Here is a 22,287-nt window from a genome sequence, read left to right on the forward strand (position 1 = left end):
ATAAATAAATTCAACACAAAACCCACAATCCAATCCTTGTAGAAAATAACAAACATTTAATATTACTTTACTTCTTTTAATTTTTTTTTATTACCTTAAACACAAAAACTAGATGAGTTTGGTTTGAATTTGGGTAACTATATCACTACAAAACAATACAAGTACAACAAACCAAACAAACCCTTACTTAAGAGTGAGGTGTTGTACTAGACTTTGAAATTGAAAAACCAAACAACCTTTGTCTCATATCATATCCCACTTGGACTTCCACCTCATCCTTTTCTTAACGCCATGAAAACAGGTCAGTCCCTCTTTTCTCTCTTCATGTTTTTTCTGTTAATTATTACTACTAAATACCAATTTTTGCTAGATCCCATTTTTGAAATTTTTTCTATATATGCTTAATTAGTTAGTATAGAATTTTGAGTAATTTAATGTTTGTGATAATTACTTGGTGAGGAAAGTAGTAATTTTGGCTTTTGGGTGTGTTGATGTGGCATTCTCTAAAACTAAAAACCAAGATGATTGGAGGAGGAAGACTTGCTAGTGCTTAATTATTCTTGGTTTACTGATCTATAAGAGGAAAGGAAATAACAAATAGTATAGTAGAAATTTAGCATCTTCTGTGGATAAGCCATAGGGATAGGGAAAGATTTTGCTTTGATTTTTTAGGTGTACAAGAGAGAAAAAGGAATTTGAAGCCTTTAGGGTCAGGGGATAGTGTCTCAGGTCAAGGCAGGGAAGACCTTATGACAAATAAAACACTTACAAAAGTTTTTTCATTACCGCCCTCTAAGGGCATTAGCAGGACTCGAATCTGGGACCTTCGGTCCAAAGTCTGTCTTTTTACCACAAGACTAAATCCTTGGAGTTATAAACTATATTTTTTTTACAATAATTAAATAAGCTATATTGGTGAGAAGAAATTTTTTCATGCATATTTTTTTCTTTTTTGTTTGATAAAATCATGTATATTTTCTAACTCAAACTGTACTTTAAAAAAATAAGGATATTAAGATGATGACAAGGTGAGTAATTGATGGCTTAGTATAGTAGTATGATGACAAGGAGTATAATAATAATTATTTAAATCATTATATTTGTGCCCTCTAAGAATACCAAAGAGAAGAATTCTAATTGCATCCAAAACATGATTGTCTTTTGATAAACAATTGATAATGAGATTTCAATCCTCTAAAGTGTAAAGTGAGAAAATCATGAGTTGTTGTATTAACAAATTCATTATTTGTTATGATGTACCTACAATATCTACATGTGAATTATTGTTTTTGTTCTATTTATAAGCCCTTTGATTGTTAATTAATGGTTGATATTAGTACACTCTAAAGTGAATTGCTCACTTTAGAGGAGTCAAATCCTTAATAATGGTATATTAAGCTCATAAAAAAATAATAACAGTATATTAAAATTTGCATAGGAGATGATATACATGATGGTTGAGCACATCGTCACTCTCCCTCTCTCCATTAGTTAAAGTACAATTCTACGTTAAGAACTCCGAATTTGAAGTCTTTTCTGGACTATATTCAAAATTATTAAGATTTGTTTCTTGAATTGTGAAATTGTGTTTCCTCGATAAAGTTTGTAGGTAAAAGATTTTTATGTATCTAAGAACAATTTAGTTTATAAATTTGCATTAGATTTAATAGGTGCTGCTATTTGATTCGAGTGTTTTTAATGACCTGTAATTTGCATTTCAGTATTCGGTATGTGATTTGTTGCACGAGTAGCTGTTCAAATTGATCTTAAGACCTCCGCAGATATCAATACTTGATCATAAGTTATTTTGTTTGGTGCATCAAAAGGGTGGTGTTTTTAAGCTGATTTTTATGGGGACTAAGGAGGATAGCACAACTAAACCTTCTAAATCATCTTCATCAACTCAGGAGGTACCAACAGTACCACCACCATATCCAGATTGGTCGCAGGTAGTGGAACATATGATAGATTTTTTTCATCACATTTTTACTTCTATTCAACCACTTTTGTAGACAAATTATGATTATATTTGGATAAACAACTTAATTAAGCACTTTATATAAGTGCCTGTGTAAACTATTTTTATAGCAAAGATAAAATAAAGTTAAACTGATTTCATAAGCTATCCTGGAGAGCTTATGTAAGTAAGCTGAGAAAAGATTATGTACATGTCATAAGTTGTTTCCATGAGTTATCCCAAACACTCACAAATGCTTATGTTATTAGATAAACTCGAACAAGTCAATCCAAACAGGTCCTATGTCAGTAACTAATGATTAACTTCTTATTTAGGCCTACTATAATCCCGGAGCTGCTCCGCCTCCCTATTATGCCTCAACTGTTCCTCAGCCAACCCCCCATCCGTATATGTGGGGAAGCCAGGTAAATGTTGTCCGGCACTTGAGATGTATGCCATTATTATACTCTGTGAGATAATCTTCTCATGCACAATTTTGTTGAGTTTTTCAGCATCCTTTAATGGCGCCATATGGGACTCCAGTCCCGTATCCTGCTATGTACCCTCCTGGAAATATCTATGCTCATCCTAGCATGGTAGTGGTAAGTCACTTTTTCATTCTCTAATATGTACACCGCCTCTATGTCTCGGCAGAAAAATGTGAACTTCTCATCTGCTTTGTTGGATATTCCGCCTTCATTGCGGTCCGCCCCCGTCCGCCTAATTGCGGCATTTGGGTTGCCTTCATTGCAGCCTCCAACACCTTCATTGTGTTGGGTGTGAAGGGGTGGATTTAGTCCCACATTGCTAAGAGATATGGCCTGTGTAGTGTTTATATACTAGAGGCAATCCTCACCTTACAAGCCGGTTTTGTAAGGATGAGTTAGGCCCAATACAAATTCTAACATGGTATCAGAGCCTATCCTAGATCTATTGTTGGGCTTCCCGCATCGTCCACGCTTCAGGCCCATTGGGCCTGAGCGTGAGGGGGTGTGTTGGATATTCCGCCTTCATTGCGGTCCGCCCCCGTCCGCCTAATTGCGGCATTTGGGTTGCCTTCATTGCAGCCTCCAACACCTTCATTGTGTTGGGTGTGAAGGGGTGGATTTAGTCCCACATTGCTAAGAGATATGGCCTGTGTAGTGTTTATATACTAGAGGCAATCCTCACCTTACAAGCCGGTTTTGTAAGGATGAGTTAGGCCCAATACAAACTCTAACATGCTTATATAGAGGATGTATAATGTATTCTCATTTTGCCAGGCAACTTTTTTGTACATTTATCAAAGTTTGGCATTTTAATTGGTAATATTTTTTTGCTCTTTTTGTTTCATTCTTTTTATCATTTTGCTAGGCTCCAAGTGCTATGCACCAAACTACAGAGTTTGAAGGGAAGGGACCAGATGGAAAGGATAAGGATTCATCTAAAAAACCGAAGGGCACTTCTGCGAATACAGGTGCTAAAGCAGGAGAGAGTGGAAAGGCAGGCTCAGGTTCAGGCAATGATGGCTTTTCACAAAGGTTCAGCAAACCTCTCCTTAATTTAAGATCGTTTTGAGATTTTCCCTTTTCAATTTTCTTTCTTAATATGAATTTCTATATCAATCATTAAACAGTGGTGAAAGTGGTTCAGAGGGTTCATCAAATGGTAGTGATGAGAACCAACAGGTATATGACAGATTACCATCATTACATGTATTCTCACTTGCCTTTTGTAAATAATAACCTTTCTTATGAAGCACCGACACAAATATGGACACCGAACACAACATTGACATGTCGACATCCGTAATAATTTGAGAAAAATAGTATAATTGAAATGTAACTAATAACTATATTTGTTAGTGTCAATCACCGACACTTGTCTAACACCGGACACTGACTTCAATCTGAAACATCAGTGGCAGTGCTACGTAAGTCTTTGTTTCATTATTCACAACAAAAGTATGAATTGAATTGATCTAATTACAAGAATATTGACCAGTTTTCTGTATTTATTTTTTGTGTGATGACTTGTATCTTTGTAGGAATCAGCGAGAAACAAGAAGGGAGGTTTTGACCTCATGCTTGTTAATGGTATGTATCACCTGCAATCGTTGTTGTCTTTTTGTCTTCGCTGTTTCTGAAACAAGTTAGTGCTTGCATGAACTTCAGGAGCAAACGTACAGAACAATAACACTGGACCCATTTCTCAATCACCTGTTCCAGGAAATCCTGTTGTCTCGATACCTGCTACTAATCTTAATATCGGAATGGATTTATGGAATGCATCTCCTGCTAATGCTGAAGCCACCAAACTGAGACACAATCAATCTAGTGCCCCTGGAGCTGGTGAACAATGGATGCAACAAGTATGGATTGCATGCATAGTTGTTTTTTGTAAAACGATGTTCCGTTCTTGTATTGCTTTTTCTGGTTAACATTTTCCATCTTTGTGCTTATGCCAATGGATAACTTCCTCCGACCTCTTAATGTGTCTCATATTGATTGATATTGATAGGATGATCGTGAGCTGAAAAGACAGAAGAGAAAACAGTCTAATCGAGAGTCAGCTAGGAGGTCAAGACTACGCAAGCAGGTTAGTTATTATACTTGATGTTCCCGTGAGGGGGAGACTGAGCCAGTTAGTGGTTTCCTTAATTACTTTATTTTTTTGTCGGGTATGTGTTGTATTATTTAAATATATTTTTAGAGTAAATAGGATATGCATCGACAGTGTAAAATAATTTTACAATGTCATCCAATAGCAACCATGTATTCCTCCAAATCAGACAAAATGATTTGTTTGCGTTTCTTGTACCAACCAGGCTGAGTGTGAAGAGCTACAAAAGAGGGTTGAGGCGTTGGGAGGTGAGAATCGAACTCTCAGAGAAGAGCTTCAGAAACTTTCTGAAGAATGCGAGAAGCTTACATCTGAAAACAATTCTATCAAGGTATGTTTCTCTTTATCATTTGGCATATATATTACAACTTAGTACCTTAAACTTTATTGTCTGAAAACAATTGATCTATAAACAGGAAGAGTTGGAACGATTGTGTGGGCCGGAAGTAGTTGCTAATCTTGAATGAAACAAACAAAACAGTTCCTCCATGTCGTCTTTGGTGGCAATAGCAAAAATTGATTGACTCTTGATTAAGACAAATCTGTAGCTGGAATTTTCTAATGAGTGGATTGGTCTCTTAATTGAGAATAGGATATAATTTTTTTTTTTTTACTTCATTGTTTTACTAATTTTATACCATTAATTAATCTTCAACTGTAATTGCGCTTATAATTTACACGTAATTTGTACCTATGTGTGACAGTTATGTATTGTAATGTAGACTACTAAAGTACTTCTGTTTTTTTTTTTTTTTGACAAAACTAAAGTACTTCTGTTTAGAATTTTGCAAGATGTTGAGAATCTAGCTTCAACTTTCCAACTTTTTTTTTTATTTTTTTTATTTTCAATACCTTAGGATGGAATTCAGTTTTTTAAAGTTCATATTTGTTCATGGATATTTGAGAAGTTGTTGGTGAGTATTTATTTTCCATAGTTTTGTGATGATACAGCTTTGCAAATTAATATAATCTTTACCAATCGCCAGTTGGTTCAGCGGTGATTGACGCTGAACTTGGTAGGGAGGACCGCGGTTCAATCCCTCACAACTGCGATCGGGAGGGGGCTGAAACCACTTGATGTCAGACCCCTAAACCAAATTAAATTGGTGGTGAAAAACCAAAAATTAATATAATCTCTGCCTCAACAAAATTAATATAATCTTACATTGATTTTAGAAGATAATATATAGAATTAGTAGGCTCATTTTGTTAGTGCCAACGGAGTGATTCCATAAAACAGTTTGACAACCTGAAGAATGACTTGAACAAATTGATGAGCTAGATGTTTTCTGGTGCAACCATCCTTTATTAACTTGTCGCTACCGCTGAATTGGACTCAACACGGATTAGATCATGAAAATTGCTTCTGGCCCTCCACATTACTACCAGACCCTTCCAAAAATTCAATTTTACCTTTCAGAAGACAACTTCCGAATTCGCTATGTTTCAACTAGTTTTTAAATCCGTGCTCCCGCACACATGTATTTTTTAAAATTTTTTTATAAGTATTTTTTTTTATTTCTATGTAAAGTAAATAAATAAAATAAGAGAAACTTATAAAACTGAGTATCGTTGATGAACTTTAGATCTGCATTTATGCGGGACAGAACTTTAAGCAAGTAAGATAATCCGCCGATTCAAAATATTGAAAATGATTTTTTTTTTCATATCGACAACTCTATTCTAATGGAAAGCCAAACGATTTTTTTTTAAGGAAAAGTAAATCAATGATACCGTAACGAAAGTTTAAATATAATAAAAATATAAAACAAATTTCCTTTTTTCAGATTTTTTGCATGGTTTAACTTCATTAGTCATTACTCCTTCTGTAACATTTTATAAGCAAAAATACCGCTAAATCCTTATAAAATAAAATCTTCTAAAAAAAATATCATTTATCTTTCAACTATTTTCAACATTCCATTTAATTCTCAACTACAAATTTCAATTTTCAATTATTTTTGTTTTTTTATAAATTTTAATCTATTTTTTTTTACTCATACTACCTACGGAATATTGCATTCCCACATTATTTATATTTTTATGGATTTTTTTTTTTTTTTTGAGAAACTTATTTTTTTTTGGATTTTCATTCTCACATTGAATTAAAATTATAACTTACCAAAAAAATAAAAGAAAATATAAAAACAAAAACTTAATTGAATAATGGTTTGAATTCGATAGGTTAGATTCCAATTTGTTTTAAAGTCCGTATGAGTCTTCTTCTTTTTTTAACTCTCTCACTTCTAACCAAGGTTATCAAAATCGGACCGGACCGGTCGATCGGACCGTGAACCGGTCATGAAAATGGTTTGGTTATGAGCAAAAACCGGATAGGAAACCAACCGGCAAAAAAACGCGTGAGCCGGTTTTAAAACGGCGAACCGGCCGGCACGGTCCAAGCGGTTCTGCAGATTTTTTTAAAAAAAACAGGGCAAAACGACGTCGTTTTAACTTTTTAAAAAAAAAAAAAAATCTGAAACAAAACAACACGTCGTAGGAATAGGAAAGGTTTGTTTTTCATCGTAGGGATTGATTTTTTTGAAGGCAGTATGTTGTCGATTGATATTATGGTGCTATTTTGTGTTATTGAATTTAGTTTATTATATAATTTTTAATTTGGTTTGAATTATAAATTTTATTTTATTTTGACTTGTGATATTTTATCTTTTTAATGTGTGAAATTGTGAAATATTGAGCAATTATTCATATATTTTTATTTATATATTAATTAAAATATATATTTAATTAAAAACGGTTCGACCCCAGTTGAACCCAGTCCGACCAATTGAACCTTGAACCGGCGAGCTCGTCGGTTTGATGATCGGTCCAGTTCTGACAACCTTGCTTCTAACTTGATAACTCTACGCCCTCTTTCTTTAAACATACTCTACCACCACCACACAAACCCTAGCCGCGCCTCCACCTTCTATGGCTTCATATTAATTGAAAACCCACAAGTCCACAATTACATCCTTCTTCTTCGTACGAACTCCTTCTTCCTACATTACTTGATTAAATTTTCTTTTTTATTTTACCTTAAACGCACAACTATAAAAAAAAATCGTATAATCGCATGGATAATCCGGAAGCACAACCATTGCAACCACAACATCCACATAACGGAAATCTCCAAAATCTCTATGATTCACTCAAGTCGTTAATTTGGAGATTGTACGTTGATGAAGCCAATAATCCAAACCGAATGCAACGTTGACGGCGTTCGCAGTTGGGCCTGGATTTCTTATGACGTGTGCACACGGTGATTGGCTAAACTATAAACGGCTCCAAATCACTGCAAAATGTCTCAACAATTCAACGGGTCTGTTGTGGCTAGGAAGCTTAATTGTGATATGGTCATGGTACAAATTAGAGGTGAGGGCGTGGAAAAGATAGAAGTTGCAAGGTTTGGCTCCGGGAAATTGGAGGTTGGGGAGACTATAATGATATTTGGTCATCCTTGGCATTTTTTGCTTCGGGGATGGTTGGTTGGACATAACATATATACGTGTGTGGATAACCCGGAATTTGACCTCAATGATAAAGTTACTTGTCGCAAGTATTTCAATGATTCTTTGCCGGAGCCACCTATCTGTAGAATTATGGGTCATGTATGGAATGATGATATTTTTAACTGGGCTGGAGATGACCCGACTGATACGCGGGGCTTCTCATTTCAGAAAAAACTCTTGGCCAATTGTCCCATTATTCACGCAGCTGGCATGATTTGTCGGTATATATGTGTATGGTATCAAGGGTTTTGCGGTATGCATGTTTAGGAACAATAGATTATATAATTTAAACAAAATATGATGATTTAGTGACAATTGTTTAGCAAAATATGATGATTTAATGACTATATTGTCACTAAATCATCATATTTTGTTTAAATTCTATAATCTATTGTTCCTAAACATTACCCTATTGCTACCTTTCATACGGGTGCCTCCGTATTGAGTCAAAATTGCGGAACAATTATTGAAAGAGACAATAATACCAATATTGTAATCACATCGCTCAATTTAGCACGGGCTTGTGATGAAACTGACTTTCGTAAAAATGATTTGGTAGATGATTTAAAGGTGTTTATTTTATTTTATGATTTGTATTCTTACTGTATGAGTATTATTTTGTTTAGGGTATAATGTAGTTTAATATTATTTTGAAGGTGGTTGTTTATGCTAGTGATGGTAGTTGGTATCTGGGAGAAATAATTTTTTCGGATTTTTTCTACAATTTGGCTGTTGTCAAGTTCCGTTCTAAAAGATTTTTTGAGCCGGCAAAGTTATCCATGATTGATGACGCTAGTGTTTCGGAAACTGATTCTCTTCGTTGTCATTCAAGCAAATTAAAACATGGTGATAACGTAATTGTAGTTGGTCGTTATTTTCAAGGGGCAAATGAATATATGGCCGCTCCGGGTGTGTTAAGGTAGAACTTTCTACCATGTTTCTTAAACTTGTTCTTTTTGACAATTGGTTTAATATTCTACCATTTTTCTTAAACTTGCTCTTTTTAAAAATAGATATTCAATTTTTGTTTGTAGTTTGAACCGGTTTAGGCCCGATGAATATGATTGTAACGAGCTTTTTACGATAAGTTCTCGTTTTACTCGGGTATGGGTTTATTTATATTCAAATTTTTTTTTCTATTTAGATTGAAGGGAAATTTTACAAAATTAAGATTAACTGAGTTGAACTTTTTTTCTTGATAGTGTGGGGATGGAGCTTTCGTTATAAGCACCTCAGGAGAATTGATTGGAATTACTTTCTTTGACATGAGTACTTCATCACATCTTCTGCCCATCAACCTAATCAATAGGATGTGGGAGCATTTCAAAGAACATGGATAAATTGCTTTATTTTTCATATTTTGTTGGTTTATTCTTTGAGACGATGTTTGCTAAGTGTATTTTGTACGGGTTTGCATATTAAATAATTGGTATCATTAATACATGATTAATTATAGGATTCAAATGCACAAAATAATAGTTTCAAATGTACCAATTAAGGATACTCTTGTATAAAAAAAATGCATGTCAATACAAGTACTAGAATGTGTGATTCTATTAAGGAAGATTATCACGATTTCATGGAAAAGTCGTATAATATTTGAAATAATGAAATAAGGTTGTGACTTTAGTTAGTTAACTGTTTATTTGTTATGATGGTGTATGATATGGTGGGCAGTATGTTTTGCCTTTACGCAAATTATTATTTGTGATGGAGAGTATGGACGTTTTATGGGAGACTTAGAAATTGACACCCTAATAATCCTCTATCTGATAGGATATTAACACCCTAATAATTGTTGCTACTTTCGTAGAAGTACGATATTAACACCCTGATAATCCTATCTAATAGAGAAATGCGCCACCCCTCTTATGGTTTTGATGCTAAGAATGTTCGCTTCGCCCTACTGCCTACGCTTAAGAGGTTTCGGAGATTATTTCCAAATGTTCCAAATGGTCTTATAGTTGAAAAGGTATGTATAACCAACTATGGATAAAATGCTAGAATTTTTAATTGAAATTTAGGAAAGGTAATTCGAATGGCTTTAATGTCAAAAACAATCATTTTATTAGGTATTCGAAGATTATAATGTCGAGTCGGCGGGGCTGCAAGTTGGTGATGTAATCTTTGCTTGTGATGGAATTGAAATAAAAAGTTTGTTACATGTATGTTTTACTTAGTTTCATTCAATGTTTTGATTGATTGTTACAAATGAAATGGAATTTGAAATAAAATTAAGGAATCTGAGATGTACACCCTAACTCCTAAGATAATAATGACTTATTTTTCTTAATGTAACAGTTGTGGGAGCATATGTTTGCAAACGTTGGAAAAGAAGTCGAGCTTAAAGTGGCTCGTGTGGATCTTAAAGTTATCAAGAATATTCGTTTGATAATAGGTGAAGCCTCAATTGATGAAGAGATTTATCGGTATGTCATGTTCATGTTAATATTTTCATTCTTCAATTTGTTTAATTTTTTTGTTTAAATTGCATCTTCGTGATTGTATATTCTTTATGATGGAAACTAATTCATTTTAACGTCTTTTTTTTGTTAGGTGGCCGAAATATGACTACCGTTGAAGTTGTCAAGGTTGTGAAAGATGTGAAGTTGGAGGAGTAATTTATCTATTGAGACTTTATTGTAATGTTAAATGATTTAAGTACTTTAACTTAAAGCTATGTTGCTGCCAAAAAAACCTTTAACATGCTTGGCCGTAACACTAATGTTATGTATCCACTATTAGGGTATTTTGAATCCTAATTTCAGATGATATTTTTGTCTATACAGAAAACTCGTCTGGGTTTACTTGACTTGTATTAAATCACTTGCGTTTATTTTCAAAGTGATGACATACTTTTACTTCATAAATCAACACAAGTGTAAATCCATAATATAGCCCTACAACTATTATCGTAGTACGCCATAATACAGCTATTGGCGTATTATGGCGTACTACGATAATACTTGTGGGAATGTATTATGGCGTACTACGATAATAGTTGTAGGGCTGTATTATGGATTTACACTTGTGTGGATTTATGAAGTAAAAGTATGTCATCACTTTGAAAATAAACGCAAGTGATTTAATATAAGTCAAGTAAACTCAGACGGGTTTTCTGCATAGACAAAAATATCATCTGAAATTAGGATTCAAAATACCCTAATAGTGGATACATAACATTAGTGTTACGGCCAAGCATGTTAAAGGTTTTTTTGGCAGCAACATAGCTTTAAGTTAAAGTACTTAAATCATTTAACATTACAACAAAGTCTCAATAGATAAATTACTCCTCCAACTTCACATCTTTCACAACCTTGACAACTTCAACGGTAGTCATATTTCGGCCACCTAACAAAAAAAGACGTTAAAATGAATCAGTTTCCATCATAAAGAATATACAATCACGAAGATGCAATTTAAACAAAAAAATTAAACAAATTGAAAAATGAAAATATTAACATGAACATGACATACCGATAAATCTCTTCATCAATTGAGGTTTCACCTATTATCAAACGAATATTCTTGATAACTTTAAGATCCACACGAGCCACTTCAAGCTCGACTTCTTTTCCAACGTTTGCAAACATAAGCTCCCACAACTGTTACATTAAGAAAAATAAGTCATCATTATTTTAGGAGTTAGGGTGTACATCTCAGATTCCTTAATTTTATTTCAAATTTCATTTCATTTGTAACAATCAATCAAAACATTGAATGAAACTAAGTAAAACATACCTGTAACAAACTTTTTATTTCAATTCCATCACAAGCAAAGATTACATCACCAACTTGCAGCCCCGCCGACTCAGCATTATAATCTTCGAATACCTAATAAAATGATTGTTTTTGACATTAAAGCCATTCGGATTACCTTTCATAAATTTCAATTAAAAATTCTAGCATTTTATCCATAGTTGGTTATACATACCTTTTCAACTATAAGACCATTTGGAACATTTGGAAATAATCTCCGAAACCTCTCAAGCGTAGGCAGTAGGGCGAAGCGAAGATTCTTAGCATCAAAACCATAAGAGGGGTGGCGCATTTCTCTATTAGATAGGATTATCAGGGTGTTAATATCGTACTTCTACGAAAGTAGCAACAATTATTAAGGTGTTAATATCCTATCAGATAGAGGATTATTAGGGTGTCAATTTCTAAGTCTCCCATAAAACGTCCATACTCTCCATCACAAATAATAATTTGCGTAAAGGCAAAACATACTGCCCACCATATCATACACCAGCATAACAAATAAACAGTTAACTAACTAAAGTCACAATCTTATTTCCTTATTCCAAATATTATACGACTTTTCTATGAAATCATGATAATCTTCCTTAATACAATCACACATTCTAGTACTTGTATTGACATGCATTTTTTTATACAATAGTATCCTTAATTGGTACATTTGAAACTATTATTTTGTGCATTTGAATCCTATAATTAATCATGTATTAATGATACCAATTATTTAATATGCAAACCCGTACAAAATACACTTAACAAACATTGTCTCAAAGAATAAACCAACAAAATATGAAAAATAAAGCAATTTACCCATGTTCTTTGAAATGCTCCCACATCCTATTGATAAGGTTGATGGGCGGAAGAGGTGATGAAGTACTCATGTCAAAGAAAGTAATTCCAATCAATTCTCCTGAGGTGCTTATAACGGAAGCTCCATCCCCACACTATCAAGAAAAAAAGTTCAACTCAGTTAATCTTAATTTTGTAAAATTTCCCTTCAATCTAAATAGAAAAAAAAGTTGAATATAAATAAACCCATACCCAAGTAAAACGAGAACTTATCGTAAAAAGCTCGTTACAATCATATTCATCGGGCCTAAACCGGTTCAAACTACAAACAAAAATTGATATGTTTAAGCAAGATTACCAAGAAACAAAGCAAACAGATATAATATAGCAATAAATATATGCATGACTGGAGCTTTTATCAACCGATCAATTTTGCTTAATCATGATTATTTAGCGAGAAAAATAAGAATGAGAATAATTCGAGTCACGAGCCATACGTCAGGGTCTCGAATTATTTGGGGAAGAAAGTCATATGTCAGACTAACCCTTTTTCATTCCATTTATTTTAATTGTGAGGTTTTTCAAGTAAAGAAGTGTTTTTGAGAAACAAACTTGAGATGAAAGTATTAAATCAAGTAAATAATTCAAACATTGCATATGAACTTATTAAAATAAGCTCGAGAGGTTTTGATTAATAAATCACTAACAATCACTTATTTAAGTGCTTAACCATTTAAGCACTTAATAACTTAAGCACTTTTAATCAAACAACTTAAATGGTTACTCACTTAATCAAGTATTTAATTAATTGACTAATTAATCAATAACTCAAATAATCGTTTCCAAATGATAAGCACTTATTTAAATAAGCACTTATGTGAATAAGCTCTTATTTAAATAAGCACTTATATAAATAAGCACTAAAAATTAAGCAAAACGTAACTGGGGGTGCAAAACTGGGTTCTGGGGGTGAAGCAATACCAATCTGCAACACCAGGGTCAGCCCAGACTAATTTTCGTCCAAACAAAAAATATAAACAGGATAGGATCCAGTGTGGCATGAGAACATAGGAGCACAGTAGATGTCACAGATCTGAGCCTTATGATTAAATCAGACGGCTGTGATTTGAAACTCACATAACAGATCTCGGTCCTTGGATTAATCTGACGGACGCGTTTTAAACTTGGGAGGGAGCCAATGACGCGTCGCCACGTCATCGTCTTCAACCTCCCTTCATCTTCTTCACGAAGAACAAGAACGCAGGAGCGGCCATGGAAGAGCTTTGGAAGCTCACGGCCAACAACAACTTGGCCAAAACTTCATCAAAAATTTAAATCTTATATACCGTTTCGCTCGAAATCTTGTGTAGATTATGAATGTAAACTTAGATTTTCCAAAAGATGTTTGTATCTCAAAAAAAGTTCGAAACTTTAAAACCCACAAAAACTTTAAAATTCACATTTGAACGCATTAAACAAAATTAAGGGTTGGAAAGCTTCAGTAGGTGTTCATGAGTATAAAACGTTTAGAAACCTACTTGTTTTGAGGCTTGTTCAGGTGGGTTAACACCTACTCTTTTCTTGGCTATTTTTGAACCTTGTGTAAGCTTTTGTTTATGGTTTTTTTTCGTTTTTCTTGTGGGTTCAAGCTTAGGGAGGTGTTTGGAGTGATTTGGGTGAAGAAAATTGAAGTTTGGAGGTGGTTTTAATGGATTTCGAATTTTTGGAAAAGTGATGAAAAGATGAGTTTTTTTTTTTGGTTTTTCCCTCCCCCATTGCCTCCCAATTCGTCCTCTATTTATAGCCAAATTTAGGGTTTCAATACCCATTGGATTGAAGTGTAGAAGTTGGATTGAGTGTTGAATTTGTTTTGTGGATTTGGTGAAGGAAAGGTGAAGAAAGTATGGTGAGGAATGGAGAAAGCTGAAAACAGGGGAGGGGTCGTGCAGCAGAAGGTGCATACTGTTCATGGAGGAAAGTGAATGTGCACTGTGCTGCTAGCTACAGTGTTCTGTACTTCTTGTTTCATTTTTAATAATAATAATATAAGATAAAAAGTAAACAAGAAGGGGTGGGGGATGGACGCAGCAACACAGCTTTTGCTGCTGTTGTTGTGTTGTTTTTATTTATTTTTATACAAACACGTTTTTTTTGGATGTTTTAGTAAAATAATGGAATGTGGGAATATTGAAAAAAAAATAAAAATGAGATGGAGAGTGTGCATATGAAGTGGGTAGGACAAAATTAGGGTATGACATGTAGTAATTACTTTATGATCAAATTCTGAATTACCGGAATCATATTTTTCTATGAACTAGATGATTAATAAAAAAATGAGTTTCTATTTAGTTTTTTTTGGCTTTCACTACCAATTTAATCTGTTCTGAGAATCAATTATGACATCAAGTGGTTTCAGCTATCTCCAAATCGTAGTTGCGGAGGATCGAATCGTGATCCTTCCTACCAAACACAGCGTCAATCACCACAAAACCAAATTATATTTAAAAATTTACAAAGATGAAAGTTGCGCTAGGGAATACAAGGCACAATTAGACTCGCCAATTTTGTGGGATCAACAAAATTTGACCCTCGCCCCTAAATACTTCAATAATAATACTTTAAATGAGCACATCTCACATAAACCCTAAATATAGTAAGTCTTTTAAGATACCGTTTGACCTTTTTGTTTCCTGTAGAAGCTATTTTAACCATAAAGTTAGAAATAATAGCTTTAAAACTAAAATTAAAGTTGTTTGGTAAATCTTATTTTTTTTTTAAAAAAAAGGTTAAAAGTTGTTTTTTATTTTATTTTATTATAATAGGGTTAAAAGATATGTTTGATAGTATATTATATTTTTGGCAAAATTACACTACAGGTCCTTTATCTTATTTTTTTGTAACACTTTGGTCTTTTATATTTTTTCTGTAACATTTTGGTCCTTTATCTTTTATTTGTAACACCTTAATCCTTTATTTTTTTTATCTGTAACACTTTAGTCCTTTTTTTTTGTAACAGTTTGGTCCTTTATCTTTTTTATTTGTAACACTTTGATCCTTTATTTTTTATAAATAAATAAGACAAGGACCAAAGTGTTACAAAAAAAAAGATAAAAGACCAAATTGTTACAAAAAAAAGATAAAGGACCAAAATGTTACCAAAAAATAAGATAAAGGACTTGTAGTGTAATTTTGCCTATATTTTTTCTTAAAATATAGAAGCTTTTAAAAATTGTTGTTTGACTTAACTTCTTACTTCTAAGAAGAAAAAAAAAAAGGAAAAAAAGTCAGGTCAAACGATACATAAATCTAAAATTGGCTTCAATAAAAAGAAACTTAAAAAATAGGGCTTTAAAGTCTTTTTCTTTTTTTTTTACATTAAAGTCTCTTAGGCTCAAACAAAATTGATGAGATAATGAGATTAGACCAAAGACAAGTTTTTGAAGTTCATAATTAAGGGGCTTAGAACGGGTCTTGATATCGGTGGTCAATGTCGAGCAACAAACCTTCAAGGTTGAAGTTAGTCGGATGTATATATACAAATAAATATTTTGACGTTCAAGTCAATGTGTTAACGTGAAATTAGAGAATTTTTTTCCCAATTTGGGAATTGTATATCTTTGAAGTGTTCCCTATAGACATCTTTTTATAGAGAGGATATTGAGACCGTTTGGAACATTGGAGCTCGGTCGTTTAGGCTACATCCATCAATGCCATAATTCAATAAGATCCGATGTCAATTGTTATGGCCAAGGAGACGGAGAATGCCTTTTGAATTAAGCATTTGTGTTTCTAAGACCGAATCAACTTGATGAATATGAGTCTTCTATCAATCTAGAACATGTTAAATTATGAGAAATGATATTTGTACATCCAATTTTAGACAACATTTGAGACAACTTTCTCTCTCACACTCTCATTGTGAATCTTACTCTCTCTCCTAATCACTTTTTTTAATGTTTTTGTCCCAAAAGATAAAGGGAAAAAATGTTGTCCCAAAAGTTGTCCAAAAAATTGTTGTCCAAATAACACTACTCTTAAATTATTAAACTTTAAAATTTAGTTTTTTCTTTTTAATATCTCTAAGCATGCATAAATGGTATAGAGACATTTCGTCCATGACTTATATCCATGATGTTTATGAAGGCAATATCCTTTTTCATTGGTACAAAGGCATTATCCTTTTATTTGTACCGCTAATCACTAGCTAGAAATAAAAAAGGTAGGGCCAAATAACTCCATTGCTCCTCCTTAAAGCCATAAAATCATTTATCCTTTTGGATTTCTCTCCAAGGTCTCTTTCAAAAATCATTTAAATATGTCTACTCACTAAATTTTAGCTTGCGATTCATTCAAGCAAAATGTCATTTTCCCGTTTCAATTTCCATCAATTTGGTGGTTTATTCTATCATCCATCAGCTCCTCTCCCTTTCACCTCCAAGCAAATATACACACATAATATTCCATCCATCCTAAAGTATAATTTTTTTTGGACAAGCTACATGTTAATATTTTTTTCCATTTATATAAGTGACTTATAATTTAAGATGATATTTATTTACAAATAATAATTTATAATTTGGGACCAAGGAGATATTATGCTGGATTTATAAACAACTAACAAGTGCCTTAATTGTCCAATCATTTTCAACAACTATCTTCAAATTCACTATATTTTGTTATGGATAAAAAGCAAATTCTCTATTAATTTACATATGCGTAAAATCTCGATGGTGATACTTTCGTCGGGGAGCGGATGTTTATTGCATGGAATTAACGTCGTTGTGTAATATATAGCAACATGATCTCCCCTTAAGGAGAGTCTTTCGAAGGAGAATCGTAAGGAAAATGTGGTTAAAAATTCGATCTCTGACTATACTGAGTTTTTGATATATATTGTTAGTGTAAAAAATAGTCGGTACATTATTACGAAATGATATACATATCTATTTATGTCTTTCTGCAATTAAAAAAAGTTGTCGAAGAATTATTTTGTACATAATGCGTATTTAAATAAATTCTGCTTAATTTATAATTAGTGTGTATATTCTAATTTTTTTTTTTTAATCTGCTATCCCAAAGTGTGACTTAAAAAATTAACGGCGTCACATTACGACCCGTGCGAATGCACGGGTCTATTACTAGTAGTATAAGTCGGTACATTATTACGAAATTTTGATTGCCGTTGGCGATGACTAATCTCCGCCAGGACATCTGTGGGGCATATAAGGTTAGTTTTCTCCTCCCAACCAAATTTTCTCCATACACATAAATCAGGAATCAAACCCCTAACCACATACTTAAGGAGACCAAAATTACTATCACTTGAATCAATTCATTGTTGGTCGGTACATTATTTATGACCAATCATACGTGTAACTTTACAAGAAATATTGAAGATTAAAGCCAAATGTTTATGATAGTAAAAATATTTTTTATAACAATAAAAAATAAAAGACTACTATTTTAATAAATTAACTAAAAATAATAAGTTCTACATTTGGATCGGTTCTATATTGGTCGACTTGTAACTGACGGTATATATAAATTAAATTCATATAAGAAAAATTTAATAAAAAAGAATAATTTAATAAAAATATCATTTTATTTCTTTAATTTATACATTTTTTTAATCTGTATAAAATTGTTAAATAAATATTCATTTTTAGACGGAGTAGTAATAAACAATCATTTCAACCTGAATTATTTAAAAATAAATAAAAATCTTTAGAAAAGTAGGAAAACCACTTTTCACCTTTTAAGAAATAAACGTGATTGAAAGTGAGGGTGTGTCATGCAAAATGGATTACATGCTGCAGTAAAATGGTGCAGTCATGCAATCATAAAAATTTTAGTCTTTTGATTAAAATTATATAGTCCAAAAATAAGGAAGTTAATTTTTTATTGAATAACTTTAAAAAATTTATTTTTAAATCGACCGATTTTAATTAAACAATCTTTAAAGCTTAAATGCATGAATCAGAAGAAAAATAAAGAGGATCCAACTCCTAATAAATTTTAATACATCCCCAATTCTACTTTAAGTCACTATTTGTTAGTCTGCTCTAGTGGTCCACAGGTTCGGGCAACATGAGTGCCAATGTTATTAGAGTTGAAATTGTTGCATAGTGCCGATATTATCAATGCATGCATTATTGCTTTTGTACGTATAAAATTGTATCATTTTTTTTCTTTCCAGAACTATAAAAAGATATCATAATAATATTATATGATTATATATGACAATTCAATTTAATTACATCATTAAAAAATTTAAATATATTTTATAACTTACATAATTTAGAAAAGAAAAAAATTTTATCTTCTCATAAAAATTTCCTTCTCAAACAAATTTCAAAGTCTTTATTTGTGAACTTGAAGAGAGAGAAGAGACTTGGGGGAAAGAAAATTGAAGAAAAAATAAGAAAAATTTCTTCAAGATAATTTGGTGTGATGTAGAATGGTTCTTCAAAATTTGTTATTGTGTATATGTGATTGTGGAGTCATTTAAACGTACAATCACTTGTTTTTATATTGTGATTTCTCTAAGTTGGTTTGGAGTAAAATTTTGAGCTGATTAGGTGATTTTTAGCCAATGTTGTTGACGATTATGCTTTACAATTTTGCAATTCTTGTGTTTTTCTATGGATTTCCGGCCCGGTTTACGAACTGGTTGGTTGTCGTCTTGTTGAAATTTTTGGAAATATAAAAATAAGATGTTATTTGCTCAGAAAGAGTCTTCGATCGAAGCTGTGTTTAATAGGATGAAAATTGTTTCTCGATAGTGGATGAAGTCTCGAAAAAAAGGTTTCTTATGATATGAATTTGTGGTATTTTTCTTTTAAGCAGAATTTGTGATATGTTTGGTTTCAATTCTGGAGCATCCAGAATTGATTCTGGACGTGTAGAATTGATTCTGACTTGTTTGGTTTCTCAAAAGTAGAATTGATTCTGCCTCCAGAATTGATTCTACTTGAAGCTAGAAATCGTAGCTTCTGATTCTAGAATTGATTTTTACACTCAAATTTTTTGTTCAACTCACTTTTTCATGAATATATCCAAACATAAACCACTTCAGCTTAAAATCAATTTTGGCCAGAATCAATTTTACAGAATCAATTATGCCAAAATCAATTCTCTCCGCCGCAGAACCAAACACCCGCTAAGTGTCTAACACTTTGAATAACGGTGGATAATTGACTTTGTTTGTGCCTTTTTCTTTTTAATCTTTGAACATCTTATATTACTTTTTCTATTATGCACATCTTGTGATTAATTTTTTTTTTTTTGTCAAGTATCTTGTGTTTAATTTTACTGATATATTCATTTGATTTCTTAAAAAAAAATGAGGTGTGATATCTGCACAACTTAAAATAGTTGACAACGTATCCGATGAGTGTGCATTTCAGCTCGCAAGCAACCTGAGATTCAGATATAAAATAATAAAAAAATGAAAAAATGGGCAAATACGTAGGGATATACTTTATCGGACAACTTTCACGTTGTCAAAATAAAATTTCTCAAAAAAAAAATTGAGAAATTTTTTACGTTTCTTGAAAGAGTATTTTTTTTGTAAGAATGATAAGTTAATATTTATGATGTAACCAAAAAAAAGTTAATATTTGTGATTAATATAATTTTAGTTTTAAACATATTATAACAACATATTAAGAAATTCATATAAACCCTCCAAATTAGTCAAAAAAATATATAAAACCTCCAAAATCTCTTTTAATACTAGAAGAATTTTGTATTATGGAAAAAGAAAATCTCCAAACTCCCCCTTAGCTTCTCAAAATTCTTTATTATTTCCCCTGCTATTTCTTTTCATTTTTCTCAAAACTCTCGTCTTCAAACTCGCAAACAAAATATATCTAACACACTAGTACTAATTAGTTGATAAACGACTAATACTAAATTTATGTGGAGCATGATTTAGTGTAATCCATTTGAGAAGAGTGAGTTAGAGATATTGGTAATTAAAAAGGGTGGGTTACTTACTCTATTTGCACCACTGCTATGCAACTGCCAACATCAGAGATTTGAAGAGAAACAGTTTGCCTCATTGGGAATCTAAGCATTCAATGCATTTTCGTGTGATTGGTTAATAATCTGATTGCTGGACAGGTCATACCAGAAACAAAGGGTTTAATGGCAAATGATATGGTAATTAATGTGTGATGATAAGAGACATGTGAAGGGAGAGGAGGATTAATTCAATTGTAAATTTTGAATACTCTTTAAAATCAACGTGCACTAAATATTTTTTTTTTTTGGATATTTCACTCGTAAAAGGAATCGGGGAAGTCAAACTTTTCACCATATTGATGAGACACTCAATAGAAAAAGTCCATTCCGAAAATAAGATGTCATTTCCAGATTTTTAGATAGTTCACACAATAGTTTGTCAAATTAACAACCACCCAAATGTATTTTTTCTACCCATGCTCATGTCCAAGAATGCCTAAAAAAAAACTTAAAACAGCATGACGAGGCACCAACTCCACACCAGCCACCGAAGAATACCATACCAAACTGTAAGATTTGGCTACAAAGTCGAATAAGTGATCAGTTGATTCAAGCCCTAATCCACATAGCACACACGTAGAAACACTAGCATCCCCAATGACGTCCCGATGCCAAAGCTTTTGACGAGTCGACAACCTATCATGTAGAAGTTGCCAAGAAAAGACCGCCAATTTTGAAGGGGCTCAAATTTTCCACACTTTTAAAAGCAACTTTAGCCGACTTAACTAAATAGTCACCACTTGAATCATGCTTCCAAAATCAAGAGTCTTTGGAATTGAGTACTTAGTGGGATAAGTAGAAAATATTAGAATATTAGAATTTGAGAGGCCTATACTCAATCACAAAAGCTAGCTTGAGAGTTGAGGTTTGCACTACACTTTATAAAGGTTATCTATGTCATATCTCTAGCCAATGTGAGACTTCTAACACACCCCCTCACGTCCAGAACTGAACAAGCTGGAACGTGGAATCAACAACAACGGGTGGCCCAAATATGGGAGGTCTCCACAACAAACAACAAATGAATCTATGATAGACTCTGATACCATATTAGAATTTGGGAGGCCTATACTCATTTCTAAGATGGCATCAGAGCCTCTCCCTGATCCGTTGGGCCACCTATTATCAGGTTTCCGCTATCGGGCCACCCACCGTTTATATTCACGCACCAAGCCCAATAGTGCTGGGCGTGAGGAGGGGTGTTAAGAAGTCCCACATCGGTTGTGAGATGACCTTGACAAGTGTTTATAAGCAAGTGACAATCCTCACCTTACAAGCCAGTTTTATAAGGATGAGTTAGGCCTAATATTCATTTCTATGAGAAAACATAAGTACAAGTAGAAAACAAGTATAAGTAGGTAGAAAACTTTCTTTAATCTCAATAGCACTATTGATCTTTAGCTACCGACGAATACCTTTTAAGGACAAATTCTTAAGGACAAATTCTTTGTGTCACTAAAAGTCTATTCTTGGTTATAATTTTCATCATTGGATATCTAAGCCTCTTGAGTGTTGTTGATTGTATATTATTTATTTTTTATTTTGGACTTTGAATTGTATACTTTTGTGGTTGCCTCGCCATGCCTTGCGATTAGGTAACTTTTTTAATGCAATTTAGCTTCTATAAAATAAATCCACAAATAA

General features: G+C 32.8%; 2 protein-coding genes and 1 long non-coding RNA gene across 5 annotated transcripts; 2 read left to right on the top strand and 1 right to left on the bottom strand.

Moving 5' to 3' along the window:
* The first annotated feature begins 12 nt into the window (after positions 1 to 12).
* LOC123916742 (G-box-binding factor 1-like) lies at positions 13 to 5,379 on the top strand. 3 transcript variants are annotated; one of them, XM_045968269.1, is made up of 11 exons: positions 13 to 301; positions 1,722 to 1,949; positions 2,293 to 2,382; positions 2,470 to 2,559; positions 3,311 to 3,477; positions 3,573 to 3,624; positions 3,984 to 4,032; positions 4,165 to 4,307; positions 4,457 to 4,534; positions 4,764 to 4,889; positions 4,975 to 5,379. In XM_045968269.1, the coding sequence occupies exons 2-11, from the start codon at positions 1,851 to 1,853 to the stop codon at positions 5,023 to 5,025; spliced, it is 945 nt and encodes a 314-aa protein (XP_045824225.1). In that variant the 5' UTR covers positions 13 to 301; positions 1,722 to 1,850; the 3' UTR covers positions 5,026 to 5,379. The 3 variants fall into 3 exon arrangements, with proteins under 3 accessions (XP_045824225.1, XP_045824222.1, XP_045824223.1); XM_045968266.1 differs by having other exon boundaries at positions 17 to 301; positions 4,111 to 4,307; XM_045968267.1 differs by lacking the exon at positions 13 to 301 and adding an exon at positions 1,038 to 1,609 and having other exon boundaries at positions 4,111 to 4,307.
* Positions 5,380 to 9,723: 4,344 nt separating this feature from the next.
* On the top strand, positions 9,724 to 10,832 carry LOC123916744. The gene is made up of 3 exons (XR_006812256.1): positions 9,724 to 10,042; positions 10,143 to 10,499; positions 10,627 to 10,832. It is a non-coding gene; the product is annotated as an uncharacterized LOC123916744 (long non-coding RNA).
* Positions 10,833 to 11,161: 329 nt separating this feature from the next.
* Positions 11,162 to 14,685, bottom strand: LOC123916743 (putative protease Do-like 14). The gene is made up of 7 exons (XM_045968270.1): positions 14,157 to 14,685; positions 12,871 to 12,940; positions 12,640 to 12,773; positions 12,005 to 12,125; positions 11,812 to 11,904; positions 11,548 to 11,675; positions 11,162 to 11,421 (listed from the first exon to the last, which is right to left on the bottom strand). The coding sequence occupies exons 3-7, from the start codon at positions 12,708 to 12,710 to the stop codon at positions 11,397 to 11,399; spliced, it is 438 nt and encodes a 145-aa protein (XP_045824226.1). The 5' UTR covers positions 12,711 to 12,773; positions 12,871 to 12,940; positions 14,157 to 14,685; the 3' UTR covers positions 11,162 to 11,396.
* Positions 14,686 to 22,287: the final 7,602 nt, after the last annotated feature.

Source organism: Trifolium pratense, linkage group LG3 (genome assembly GCF_020283565.1).
Source record: "Trifolium pratense cultivar HEN17-A07 linkage group LG3, ARS_RC_1.1, whole genome shotgun sequence".
NCBI lineage: Eukaryota > Viridiplantae > Streptophyta > Magnoliopsida > Fabales > Fabaceae > Trifolium > Trifolium pratense.